Here is a 14,248-nt window from a genome sequence, read left to right as displayed (position 1 = left end):
ATCCCCTGTGTGCCTTGAGAGACGCCGACCACTCTACGAGTGATACTGAGGACCTGAGGTAGGTCTGTCAAGTTAGATCCCTCCCTACATGTTTTACATGTTAGACTTTCTTCTGTATTGATGGAAGTCAAGAATATACCAGTGAGACTCCGGAGCTTGAGGCAGGAGGATTGCAGATTCAAGGCCAGCCTCAGCACCTTAGCAAAGGCCCTAAGCAACTATGCAAAACCTTGTCTCTAAATAAAAAAGCAATTCAGGGCTGGGGATGGTGGCTGCCAAGCGGTAGCGCGCTCGCCTGGCATGCGTGCGGCCCGGGTTCGATCCTCAACACCACATACAATCGAAAGATGTTGTGTCTGCCGAAAACTAGAAAATAAATAATTGAAAAATTACTCTCTCATCTCTCTCTCTCATTAAAAAAAAAAAAAAAGCAATTCAGGATGTAGCATAAAGATAAGAAAGCAAAGCAACTGATAGAGCAGGCTAATGAGATGAGGCACATGTCCACGAAGCTAGCTCTGAGACCATGCATCTGGCTTTGAGGCTGTCTGTCTAGGGTTACTTTACCAGTGTGCTGTTAATTATTTAAGTGACAGAACAGGGGGAACCATCACCACATCTGTCACCCTCACACAGGAAAAACCTTCACTCATTGTTGGGCCAGATGTGTTTATTTGAAACATAGACTAACTAGCTATTTAATGGGTTTGAATCCTTAGCCAAAAGCTAATTAGGCAAACATATTAAGTATCAGTCACCTTACAAGGCTAAACTGTTTTAGTTTGTGTTGATTTTAATCCAATCTCACAAGAGCCCATCACCTACAAAAATGTCTGAAGAAAATTCAAGACAAAGGGAAAGAACTAAATTACTTGCAGTATACTAAACAGGACAAGAAATGATGTTCCCAAATACCCAATACATGAACAAATAAAACCTTCCAAGATGGCCCCAGTGGTATCCTGTGCTTGATACTCACCCCCCAAAAAGGGGAAAAGCAATTCTTTTAGATGGATTTTTATCCCAAAATATTCTCAGATGAAATATTATATCATAAGCTAAACAAATGTTGATTTCTCATATCTGATATTTATCGTGCTGTATGTGATTTTTTTTAATTATATCTCCAGTGTATTTAGCCTCTTTACAAATCATTAAGGAATATCAGTAGCCTCTATTGGCACTATATTCAAAAGGAGACTGTCCCCCAAGGCAAATTCTAGGGGAAAAAAATTCAATGCCTGGGACAGAACAAGCATATTGCATTTTATAACTACTTGGGAGAAGAAATTGAGCTGCCTTCCTTGAATATTCACTATTATTAAAATGAGAGTGTTCTACTCTTTTAAATGGTATATCCTCCCTTCAAAACTAGAATTTTTATCATTTTTCTCCTACTTGATATAGGCTCTTCCCCCAGTAATCAAATGACCTCTTTTAGATATTTGTATTTATTGTAAACCAAAATATTTGAGAAAAAAAATCATTCATTTTTCATCCAACTAAGACTTGTTGATTCTACTCTGTGTCAGGTGTCAGGTAAGGTGCTAGGGTAAAACAAGATCACTCTCTGAACATTAATCCAGACTTTAGGTTGTGGCTTTGTATAATTATTCTCTGTTCTCAGTAAAAGATCAGTATAAATTAATCCTAGAAAACTGTATCCTAATCACTATCCTAAACACTTATATCCACTGCTATTAGACTAGAAGACATTTGAACTATTTGCACTCACAAACAGATAAACTAAGTCTCTACTTAAATTTTTTGTACATAGATGACTCAAATAAAAACCCTTCTTTTTTAAAAAAAAAAAAAATTATTTATTTATTTATTTTTTAGTTTTCGGCAGGCACAACATCTTTGTTTGTATGTGGTGCTGAGGATCGAACCCGGGCTGCACGCATGCCAGGCGAGCGTGCTACCGCTTGAGCCACATCCCCAGCCCTAAAAACCCTTCTTGCAAACTAAATATTCCTTAAAAACAGCTATCATTTTGGTTTACTGCCACTTGAAGAGATATGCATATAGACCTTACCAGAAATGAGACACAAACTAAATCACAAATTAATAAAAATGTACAAATATTGCCTAGTTCTGAATGCACCATAATAATTATGGCCCAATTGTTCTTTAACTGTAATATTTATTAAATTGTATAATAAGCACTCAGAATCTTACTTTGGACATCTGTAACGGCGGATGTGTGTTAAATTAAATATCCTAAAATTCAAAATAATTGTTGTGGCTCTGATTATCTACAGACTCTGACAATAATTTTCAAGCCCATTCAGAAAAATATTTATAGAACCTTTTAGTCAATATTAGAAACAAGATAAAACAAGCATTAGCATTTTCAAGTATTAAAAGTACAGCAGAAGTACTAAAGAGTAGATAGTTTAGGGTTACTGTTTAATGCTCATTCTGTGCATTAAAAAGATACAATAAACTACTAATACATACTTGTCATTATTTTATAACAATCAGTTGCTAATTTTTTTTAATTAATGAAGTACTTACTCTCCAGCTTTATTCAGGATAGGTGCAGGACAAAGCATAGAATTAAGCTGCACACTTACTGGTTTTACACCTGAAAAATAAAATGTCATTGAATTAATAGTTTTCTGCATCTCACATAGTTTCATTAATAAAATAAAGAGTATTTCAAAATTAAGAGTTTAGGTGTGAAATATGAGGTATAGTAGCATTAAAAACTAATGAAAGAAGAAAAGAGATTAGAAATGGAAAAAGATTATATACCTCATTGATATAGAGTTTTGATAACTCATAAATAGATTTTTACTTAGACTAAAAAAATACAATTGTAACTCACATACAATTACAGATACTATAAAAAAATCATCTTTCCTGCTTCATATATTAGATTTTTAAGAATGTGTTTTTTTGAAAGCAGAATTCAGAAAGATGGGGAAAGGAAAATAAATGTCTAGTGGAAAATTAACTTATTCCACAAGTTTAACAAAATAGCTACATTTAATATTTTACTAAGCAATGTGTTTAAACTGCCCTTGTAATTTTAATAATATATGAGAAAATGATCTGCACTAGAAATATTCAGAGAAGTTACATATTCAAATGGATCTTCTAGAATGTGAATGTTGAAAATACAATTTCAACTCCACCTTGTCTGATTGAGAATTTAATAAACTAAGTCTTATGTAGCTAAGTGAAAAATAAGTTTATAATATAATCATCTCAAATATACAAACAGAAGGTAAAGCTACCACTTATATACAAATGACTACTGAATTTATTAAATCCTATTATGAAGAGTTTGTTATGAGCACTGTTGTGCCTTACCAGAATCATGATATTAATAGGAAATAGAGGAATTAATTATGGCATGTATCATACTGAGATCCTCACCACTTTAATTCAGCAAACACTACTGAACAATTACTGTGTGTGTGGCCAAAGCCGTACTAATTAGTGTTTAACACCATCAGCTAAATAGCAAAATCGTGGATGAGTCTTTCAAAAATAACTCTACCAGGGTTTAGAATTATAGAGTTACAGAGTCTGCCTCCCAACATAAATTTTTGGAAGACAATATAATCATCAATGAGGAAATACATTTTCCTAGAGGCCAAAAGCTGCTCAAAAAACTGAGATCCATTTAATATAATAATCATTGACAAATGATGCTGGGTGAGCATTGGAGATAAAAATATCTATAAGGTGAAATATCTATCTTCAAGAAATTGACAAATTTATGGAAAGTTAGATAAAGAAAACAAGTGACAAAAAAATTTTAAAAGGCATAGAGTAGTAGTCAGGTAACAAGATAATTACATTTTTAGGCAAGATTGTCCAATGTCTAGGAAAAGAAGCAATTCAATCAGATAGTCTATGTGGTTAGTCCATAGAGACTAGTGATGAAAACTGGGTTCAGATATTAGCTCTGCTCATTATTGGTTATTTCACTATGGGTAAGTTATTTTAATCCTCATCTGAATAATGAGGCTACTTAGGACAGTGCCCAGCATTTACTGAATTATGAACATATTATCTATATTATCATAGAGATTTCATTTCTTTTCTCTCTGGTTAAAAACTATAGCATAGCTGATTTTAGTCTGAAGAAAAGAGGGAAACACTCAAAGTGCATGTGCTGTGCAGAAGTTAAAGTCACATTGTGATTTCTGAAGACCTACTCATGGTGTATGTTTCATTGACAGTGTAGGTACAGAGGACACTGCCATTCCGACTCCCCAACATGAAGCCTCTTCCATTCAGAACAATCTGAAATTCCTCTAGAAGTAAAAGGAAAAATGAACATTTTAATCATTGCTTTAAATTAAAGATTTTACTTTAAATAAATCAAGGTGCATAGATAAATTTATTCATACCCTTCAGTTAACCTATAATAATGAAGACATAAAACCTTATCCTTCCAACTGTGCTTTCTTTCTTTGGCCCTCTAGGTAAATCTATAGAAGACACTGCTCACCACCACTTAGGAATGCATTATTTTATTTTCTAATAAAGTATTTTCAAATAGTGACCAAAGTATTAGTATTAAATTGTAACATTCATTTCCGAATACCAGACAAAATTTCCCCATCTGTATTCTTATAAAAATACAAGAAAGAAGCCTCCTTATTTTTCTCCACTTTTAGGTATTAAGGTTTGGATCTGTAGAGAAAATTAATTAATTGTTCATGTTCTATGGTTCTTAGAAAAGTCATGTGTACTATTTTCTTTAATCTGCCTCTCTCTCATACAGAGCTTTTCTTTAACAGCTTCTTTACCTCACTAATCCTGGTTTCATTTTCTATTGCTTACATATTTATAATTCCTCAGAAGTTATGTATTTTTAGGTTACAAATAATCTAGGCCAGGGACTATGAGTTGATTTAACTTCTTGTACCCTTTCTCTATAGCGGGAACAAGAAATAAATGTTAGAGCGTGAAAGACTATACTAAAAGAAAAGCTCAAAGACCAAATATATTGCTAGGCAATAAATGTTTGCTACTAGACTACAAGATGGTGTTATTAACTATTTTAACAATGACTAACTCTAATTAAAAAGGCACAATAAAATGTTAAAGGGTTTATCTGAGCAAACTACAATAAACTGCAATTCCAAGTCAGAAGTGGTTTAGGAACTTCATTAAAAGACCAAAAGGGGAAGTTGATATAGGCTGGACGCAGAAGTAAAGCAAAGAAAACATCTGGTTGGTTGCAGTTATACAGTGCCTTATTTGGTCTATCCCAGTGGAAAGTCCCTACTTATATAATTATAAATTTGTTGGTTGCTTTTGAGTGGTTGAGCTTAGCTTCTGTTTTTCATTAGTACATGCACTTACAAGAAAGAGCTCAAGTTAAGTTTTGCTTCAATTTGCAAATCAAGCTAAGTTTACTTGGGAGTCCTAACTGTCTTTGTTTTAGGGATTCTTCAGGCTTCATCTCCATTTTAATTCACTTTACACTCCCAGTCTTCCCAAACTTTTTCTATCATAATCCAATGCACATATAGTTATTAAATATGGAAGCAAAATCTGCCAGATCATTCTTCATTCAGTGAAGAAATTTTACTGATAGGTTACAATGAGAAACAGGTATCTGGGCATACTGGCAAGTGTATATAATCCCAGCTACTTGGGAGCCTGAGGCAGGAGAATTGCAAAGTTGAGGCCAGCCTGGGCAACATAGTGAGCCCCTGTCTCAAAAAATTAATAAATACATAAAGTACAGGTAAAACTTAAAATGTGACTCAGTAATAGTCTGGGCATTGTCAAATAAAGATTTAATAGAATGTTTACTAATGGTAAATACTGGACCTGTCTCTGCTCAGTTTCTCCATTTGCAAATCATGGATTATAAAACTGTTAAAATTGTACTTATGGGAAGTAGGTAAAAGTATACATCCAAAGAACACTGAATCCAGCAAAAAGTAGGAGAGCAATAAAGAACAGTTATCATTTCAATATTACTTTTTCATTAAATTTTCTATGTTATCTTTAGGAATTTATTAATCTATACCCTTACAAAATATATACCTGCTTTGGGGTATTTGGATGCACTAATCATATCAAACATCTCAATGATCATTCATTAGGAATTCTAGAGATGCAGAGTTTAATTATGACCATGCCCAGTGAACTGGGAGGTTCTGTGGTAAATTACTTGATATATTTCTCAATCCTAGCACCAGCCTCAATATATTTCCTCTTCTAGAATCAGACCTTCTCTAGGCCAAAAAGGCTGGGAGATGTGAAACCTGAGTGTGCTCAGAGTACCAGCTGATGAAACCACCTGCTTCCTTCCTTCCCCTCACAAGTCACTTCCTTATGTGCCTTGAGATGGCAGACACTGTACTTTGGCCAGGCCATCAAAGCAGAGAGCTCAAAGTATACAGAGAGTGTTTGTATAATCAGATAAAAGAAAAGATTTCATATTTTATTTTATTTGCCATAGAAAAGGTCTCAACGTGAACTAAATATACAGAAGATTCTAAAAGCCTGTCACACAATATGCTCATTATTTAAAATAACACTCCAATCTTAAAAATTTGAATTTAAAATAGAAATATTTCAAGGAATTATTTAAAAATTCTTACACAAAAAAGATGCCAAAAAAGTTAATTTTGCCATTCTCTTCCAACAAGAGTTTCAAATCATATATTTTAGCTAGAAAAAAAATACAATTTCTTAACATGGTATTTTTAAATTCCAAACACTTACCCCCCACACAGACACTTGAGGGCCTCAATTCCAGGATTTCAGTACATGACTGAGCTAGTATCTAAAGAAGAAGAAAAGAAAACCAAACTGTAGAACTAAATAATAACATCCAGAGTGAATTATAAGATTACTAAGGACTTTGAGGTCCTCTCCTTAATTCAATAGGTGAAAATCAATTAAGTATTACATTCACAGCCACCAAAGCCCCTAGGAAACTTCTGCATTGTCTCTCCAGGTATATTCTATAATCATATATTGCAAGATCCTTATTTGATCAAAATAAAACCAGACGAGCACAAGTAAAGTAGGTGCTGCCTTTAATTTCCTTTGACCATAAAATCAATACTGACCCCCCATCAGACAAAAACAAGATGGCAAACCACATCTCCTGCTTAATAACGTTGACATGTTTTCTATTTATAAGTTCAATGTAACATCAATAAATAAGCACTTCTTTATTTGACAGTAGCATTTCCAGTCCATTTCTCTGGCTCAATTCCGACGGGTGCTAATTCTCCTCATGTGCATGAAACATTACACTTGCAGAACACAGACTCCTTGTATGAGCCAGATATTGTTCTCAAAAACACAGGCTCTGTAAGGCTCTGTATTAAAGCATTCCCAAACCACTGGAATAGAATGGCTCTCTCAGCTTGTAGAAATAGAAACTACCATACAAGGCACAAGGCTACAACTGAAAAACAATGATGAAATAAGCTGCTCCTAATGGTCACCACAATCCTGCCTTTATTTTTAGAACCGCTCTGCACTTCATTATCAAAGTCAGATGAATTCCAGATGATCTTTGAGTGGCATTCCTTTCTCGATGCAAGTTGAAGGCAGATGATGTGCAGTGGGTTTTAGCATTGCATGCTCATAACTAGAACAGGAAGGAAGGACTGCAGCAGGAAATGAAAATGCTTTCCGTGCTTTCATTAATAAACAAAGAAATACACATTTTCAGCACCTAAAATCAACTGTTGAAGAATGGAATTCTCATTGCTGAAGATGCATCTCTGAGAAGGGGGCAACGTTTGTACATTTAATGATTATTTTCAGTGAACAGAACTATTCACTTTGTGATCCAGGCCTTAGAGATAAGGAAACACACGTAGTAAGTGTGTATGTGTGAGAAATACATCCAACACACTTGTGGATACAAGATTTGAGGACTACTAAAGGTTAATGTGTTGTATAAAATTTCAATGCATTATTTGTACAATTCAATAATCAGAATATTCTCAATAGTTCAGTGAGCATTATAAACACTAACTTCGTGGAATTTTTTCATTTGGCAAGAGAGAAGGGGTAGAATAAAATAATAAAATAGAAAACATGTCAAGATTATTAAGCAGGAGATGTGATTTGCCATCTTGTTTTTGCCTGATGGGGGGTCAGTATTGATTTTATGGTATCAGAAAATTAATAGGCAGCACCTACTTTACTCATGCTCATCTGGTTTTATTTTAATCAAATAAGGATCCTACAATACACAATTATAGAATATAATGTATATTATGTTTATGCCTCCCCTATGGGTTAGTTTTTGGTTAGCAGCAAGGCCGGATGCAGCGTTAGGAGCTAGATGTGATGGCTCTGCCTACTGGCCTGTGAGATTACACGTTTGGCAAGAGATCAAAGGAGAGCCCACTGCTGTCCCTTCTCTGAAGCCCAACTCAAATGAAGTATCAGAATGGTGTTTCACCCTGCACAATCCAAGCATGTTCCAAATTAATTTGGATTGACTGGACCACTATTATAATGTGGTCAGGTTTCAGGGGTTCACCATAGACCAAACTTCTATATTAGACAAGTGGCACACATGCCCTCTGAAACAAGAACTGGCAAGTCTGTGGGGGATTGGAGAACCATGCCTAAGTCACAGGCCCAGTTCTGAGAATTCCATTAATTACAAAGAATTTTCTTATCTTACTTCTCTATTGGATCACAATCAGGTCTTTATGATTACTGATTAATAACCAGAGAAAGTGATGATACTGCCAAGGAACTATCCATAGCATAAAAAAAAAAAATCTGACAACATGAGATGGTATGAGTTTTGTGAGAACCTTGACTGATTTCTTCTTTATTAAAGATTTTAAAATATATAGAGAGTCATGTTTGATAGAAATTTTCTATGTTCCTGAACAAGTTTACATAATGAACACATTCTATAATAACAAATGTGGGCATACAAGAAGCAAAAGCCATACTATTATGGCATAAAAGTGCACACAATTGATATAACTATAGCTCTTTTGCTCTGGCATTTAGGATAACATGGGTTTTCACTGCAAACACTTATAGTTGGGCTATATCTGAGACAAAAAGTTAACAAGGAATAAATAAAGATATGATAATGGAATCAAGATATTATTAAGGACCTATGGTATCCTTGAAGTTTATGCTCAACTTGGAAGAAATATGTAGAAGCCAACCTCATGATCTGAAGATCAAGTATCCAGTTTAGAAAAACAAAACAAAGAAACAAACAAACAAACAAAAACTATCTACAACCAACATAAGCCAAGACAGATTTAAAACTTCCTATTTTTTCCTGGTTTTTAAATGGCAATGGGAAGGACCTATATGAAAACTTATTCCAGAAAAAAATAAATAAATACTTTCTTAATGAATAGTATTAGCACATATTTAAAAATCAGTCTGATATAAAATGTATAGAAAACATATGTTATAAATATCAACTGCTCAGTTAACATTTATTGAATTTGATTGAAAAGTAAGTGTGGAACTAGGAATAAAGTTCATGGGTGAAGTGTTTGCCTTGCATGCTCAATTAAGGTCCTTTTTTCCATCTAGCACCAGGAAGGAAGAAGAGAGAGAAAAATGTAAAGCTGTCTTAATAAAAAGTGTGAGCACTCTGACTATAAGTAAAACAAAATGGAATGTCTAACACTGAACAGTCAAGCATGTAAAAAACAAAAACAAAAACAAAAAATGCAGAGCTTAATGAAGGGCTCCTTGAATTAATTGAACCACTTTTTCAATTACACACAATGAAAAGAAAACTGATTTTAATTATTTCAAATTTTGTTAATCAATAGTACCCATAAGGCATTGAACCAGGTGCAAAAGCAGTAAACAAAACAGAAAAAGAAATAATATAAGCAACATGAAAAAAGCATAAATTAAAGTTCTTTATTGTATAAAACAAAGAAAAAAATGGGGGGCTTGTCTTAGATAGGATACATAAGAAGGTAGAAAGGTGGATCTATCTCCACCTTTGGGTGAATGGGCTCCAGGACCCAGAGTGAGAATCAACCTGAGAGCACAGCTGAACAGAGACAGCCCCCAGCATCTTTTTGACATGACCATGAACCACATTACTGTTTACCTTGTGTTAAAAACAAATCTGTCTTTAACCCACACACTGCTTGGGAGAGCCCATTCACTCATCTGACTTCATAGTGACCCCCAAAATCTTTATTTCTGACACAGAAATCTCTCTCCTGAGCTGTCCATTCTCTATCCAACAACTCCTTTCAATACTGAGCTGGATGTCACTCACTCAGAATTATTTATTGCATGTTTATGTGTCCAGCATCCGGTTTGGTGCTATGGCTGCAGTAGCAAAGGGCATAGGTACTGTGTTTTCCATCCCTGCTTTCCATCTTAGGAATCAAACCCAGAGCTTTGTACATTCTAGGCAAGCACTTTACACTGAATTACATCTCTAGCATGCACAGTGTCTTTAGGGTACTCCTAGTATATCGGGAAGAAAAACTGTAATCAAATAAACACCTTCATCATACTCATAAGGTGAAATCTCAAACCGAAAGAAAGACTTTGAAGTGATAATATACTTCAATAAGAAAAGAGGGAGCCGGGAATGTAGCTCAGAGGTAGAGTACATGCCAAGCATCTGCAAGGCCCTGGATTTAGTCCCCAGCACTGCAAACAAACAAACCTGACTGAATTTGCTGGACTCTAAAGCCTAAGTGAACTGGGAGGGTATGAGAGGTGCATTCCAGTGACAGCAAAAGGTGCAAACAAGCTGAAGTACTAAGGGAAGAAAGTTGAAGTTGAGGAGCACAGGGCTTGCTAAGAGATGAAGCTAGAGAGATGCCCAAGAGCCAAACCATGCCTTGTAAACCAGGCAAGCCTTTCAGTGTCTAGGAGCACTACTGCTTGACTGCTTGACTGCTTGACTGCTTGATGCTAAGGAAGTTAGGGGTAGAACTGTGCTTTAGCTCAGAGGTAGAGCACTTGCCTAGCATGTGCAAAGCCCTGATTCAATCCCCAGCACCACAGACAAAAAATAAAAACTTTTTTTAAAAGGTGGGTGATAATGGTATTATATTCCATTGAATGGTTTCCTCTGTTATTTTTTAACATCAATTATAAATAATAAGGATTTTCCCCAAAACAGATTATTTCCTTACATATAAATGCACATATGCTACCCAAGCTTCTTCAAAATTTTTACAGCTCTATGAAAATTCTAAATAGACACCTAATACTAACTTTGGGTATACAACACTATCAATGAAGGATCATTACAGAAATATACCAACATCCTAGGTATGTCCTTAACAGATAGAAACTGCTTATTTTTATGACATAGAGTTTATCAGAAAATATCAGCAATGATAATAATGAAGTCTAAAAAAGCAAGCATTTCATTCTTCTGACTCATTTAGTAGCTTTAAGCACTACAAGAGTGCATCCCAAGTCTAAAAGATTCCAAGTTTATCTCATAAGGAAAAATCACTGAGCAGCACTGGTTTTAAAGGTCCCGATAAAATTAAACTTTAGTAATTGGCCATCCATGTGCATAAAATAAGTAGCTATTACATTTGGAAAAGATGTTTCTCGTATTTTTTTCTTATCTTTCTTTTAGCTCTTGATATTCAGACATGTGATTTATATTTTCTCTATGGCTGCCAAACTTCCCATCCAAATATATTTTTCTCTAAGAGGTAATACTTCAACTAAAAACAACTGTTAGCTATAAGCATGTGTTTTGGTTGAGTTCATCCTTTAAAAATGCCTGAAGCTTCAAAATATGGGTTGCTCAACACAGCATGCATCACTCAGGCCCACTTCTAAATAAGGATTCTCTTCCTTTGTAAGTAAGCAAGTAATAAAAGCACGAGTGACAAACTTCTAAACCAACTTTGCTCCAGGAAGTCTGGAGAAGAACTCTAAGACGTAAGCAATTGTGTTTTACTCTTCTGAAGTCAAAACCAAACACATACTTAGTTCTAATTATACTGTTGGTGAATATATGCCCATATTAAACAAACAAACAAAGCCAAATGACATTTAAGTTCCTCTGCATCTCACAACTGCAGTTCTTATAACAAATTATTTTAGCAGGTCTTCCTTTTTCACTACAACATGGACAATGCCAAAAATTGATTGTGATCTAAAATAAAAGTTTATCTGTTGATACTTTTTCTTTTATTTGGTTAATACATTGAAATACTCATTTAATAGTAGCTTAATGAATCAATAGGCTTTCTACAAAAAGTGCTTTGAAATTATGAGATAAAGTAAGAATAAATGCACTGTTTGTTTCGGATCCTAAAGAAATTGAGTAATAACATTTTTTCCTGCAGTGTATATATTATTTCATATTACTCATAATTGCCCACTCTCTTGTTTTATTAACTAAAACACAAGCATCCTGGCAAGCATTCTGTCTATATTTGTTTCATTTCATTTTTCAGAAATCCAAAGCAAATGGCAAATAAAATATTTTGACAAAAATAAAAGTTTAATCAGTTCTTCTATTAATTATAGAAGCATATATGCCTAAAATTTATAAAGTCCCAGAAAACTCTAGGGACCATGTCCATCTTTGTAGCCCAGCCAAAGTGTCTTAAACCTAGTCAGTGCTCAATAAATGCCTTTGCAGGAAATTAGAAATCATAATCTTTGGGGGAAAAGTGAGAAATCATACATTTTCTCATTATAATTTATTCTTTATGGTACATTTGGTCATAAATTTTAACCATTGTCTCTCCTTTCCATTTTTTCCTTGTCCTTCTATTCAACTGACTCTGCTTTCAAGATCTGCTGAGCTTCTATAAGGTTGTTGCCTTGCAGCACAACAGTTTATTGTTCACAAATAAAAATTTGGCATTCAGTTAGGTCTATATAACATCAGTTTAGTTTTCTCACAAAATATCACAAAACTATAACAATTTATTCAAAGTGGATTTGATTTCCTTCAACTATAATTCCAACCAAATAAAAAAAAGAATGATGTTATTAAATAACACTTTCATGCAAATGTTAATAGAGTATTGGACCATGAATGTCAAGACAAAATTATAAAAGATCAGTCAATAAAATGAACAATTTAAAGAAAATTGATCATTTTTATTTTTTAGATAAACAGAATCTAGAAGGAACGGGGTGTCCTAGAATATAGTGGAAAATATTTAAAATGTGTTTGACTGTTATGGTGAACTGTAATAGCTATTAATTTTTTTTCCTACCCAGAACAATTTTATCCTCGGTCTTCCATGAACACTGCCTCCTCTATTGGAGAAGCTGTTCCTCACTCCAGGAGAGGCTATCAATCATATGCTTTCCTCTCTTTTTCTATCTTTGCCCCTTTGTCATTGGGTGGGAATATTACTCAAACTAATCCAGATAATGTTGACATGATTGGTGGAAGAATGAGCACATGGCACAACTGAGTTACTCAGAGTACTTATCTGGGACCTTAGATACTAATGCAATGAGTCAACAGTGCTCACTTTTCAAAGGGCTTACTGACTGGGGACCATATGAGTCTGAAGCCTTTTGCAGTTTTCATTCTCTAGTACTCCTCTAAATAGAAGAGAATCAAATAAATAGAATCATAGTCAAAATTTACTAAGAGAAAAGATCCTATGAACATGGTTGCTTCCCTGGATCCAGCTATCCCTCAGGCAGTTTCCCTCTCTGGACTATCTAGTTGAAGAGGTCAGTCCCTTTCTTTCTTTACTTTTATTTTTCCGTAAACCAGTAGTAACTGTGCTTCTGTGACTTGTAATAAAAAATAAAAATAAAAATAAAAACTAATATAGTGGTAATGCTCAAATATTCCATAACTTTATTATAAAAACATTAAAATATTTTCAAAAATGTGCTTGGTTTTTGTTTATTCATTCACTGATAAATATGAATTAAGCAATGGCTACTTACCCAATATTAGGAATTAGTGGGGTAAGAAAATCAGGGATGGGGTGAATACAGTTCCAACTCTTATCTTATTAACCTGGAAGGTGCTATGATGATGTATCCACATTTAGTACTAAAGATCCTTAGAAAAGAGAAGTTAGAATAATCTTCACATTTTAGATTTTTTTTTTTAACAAGAGTTCTGAAAATTGATTTCCAATTTTGATTAAGTATTATCAGTTTTGGTTTCTTTTCTTCCTGTGATACACCTTTACTTTGTTTTTGTTTTTGTTGTTGTTTGTTTGTTTTCTCTTTATTTTCATTTGGTCCAACGCTTGGGAAGGACTCCAAGGAAGTTAAAAAGCTTCCCAGGACTGGAATGAATGGCTCAGGCCAAAGCCCT

At 34.3% G+C, this 14,248-nt stretch overlaps 1 protein-coding gene across 1 annotated transcript in view; it reads right to left on the bottom strand.

Moving 5' to 3' along the window:
* Antxr2 (ANTXR cell adhesion molecule 2) overlaps positions 1-14,248 on the bottom strand; it is a 135,206-nt gene that overhangs the window by 98,757 nt on the left and 22,201 nt on the right. Inside the window, exons 8-10 of the mRNA XM_015499160.2 lie at positions 6,709-6,769; positions 4,176-4,274; positions 2,521-2,590 (exon numbers count right to left, since the gene is read on the bottom strand). Coding sequence (XP_015354646.1) covers positions 2,521-2,590; positions 4,176-4,274; positions 6,709-6,769 — 230 coding nt within the window. The remainder of the gene's footprint in view (positions 1-2,520; positions 2,591-4,175; positions 4,275-6,708; positions 6,770-14,248) is intronic.

This window comes from Marmota marmota, unplaced genomic scaffold, assembly GCF_001458135.2.
Source record: "Marmota marmota marmota unplaced genomic scaffold, marMar, whole genome shotgun sequence".
Taxonomy (NCBI): domain Eukaryota; kingdom Metazoa; phylum Chordata; class Mammalia; order Rodentia; family Sciuridae; genus Marmota; species Marmota marmota.
Note: the sequence above shows the minus strand (reverse complement) of the source record. Positions and strands in the feature narration are given on the sequence as shown.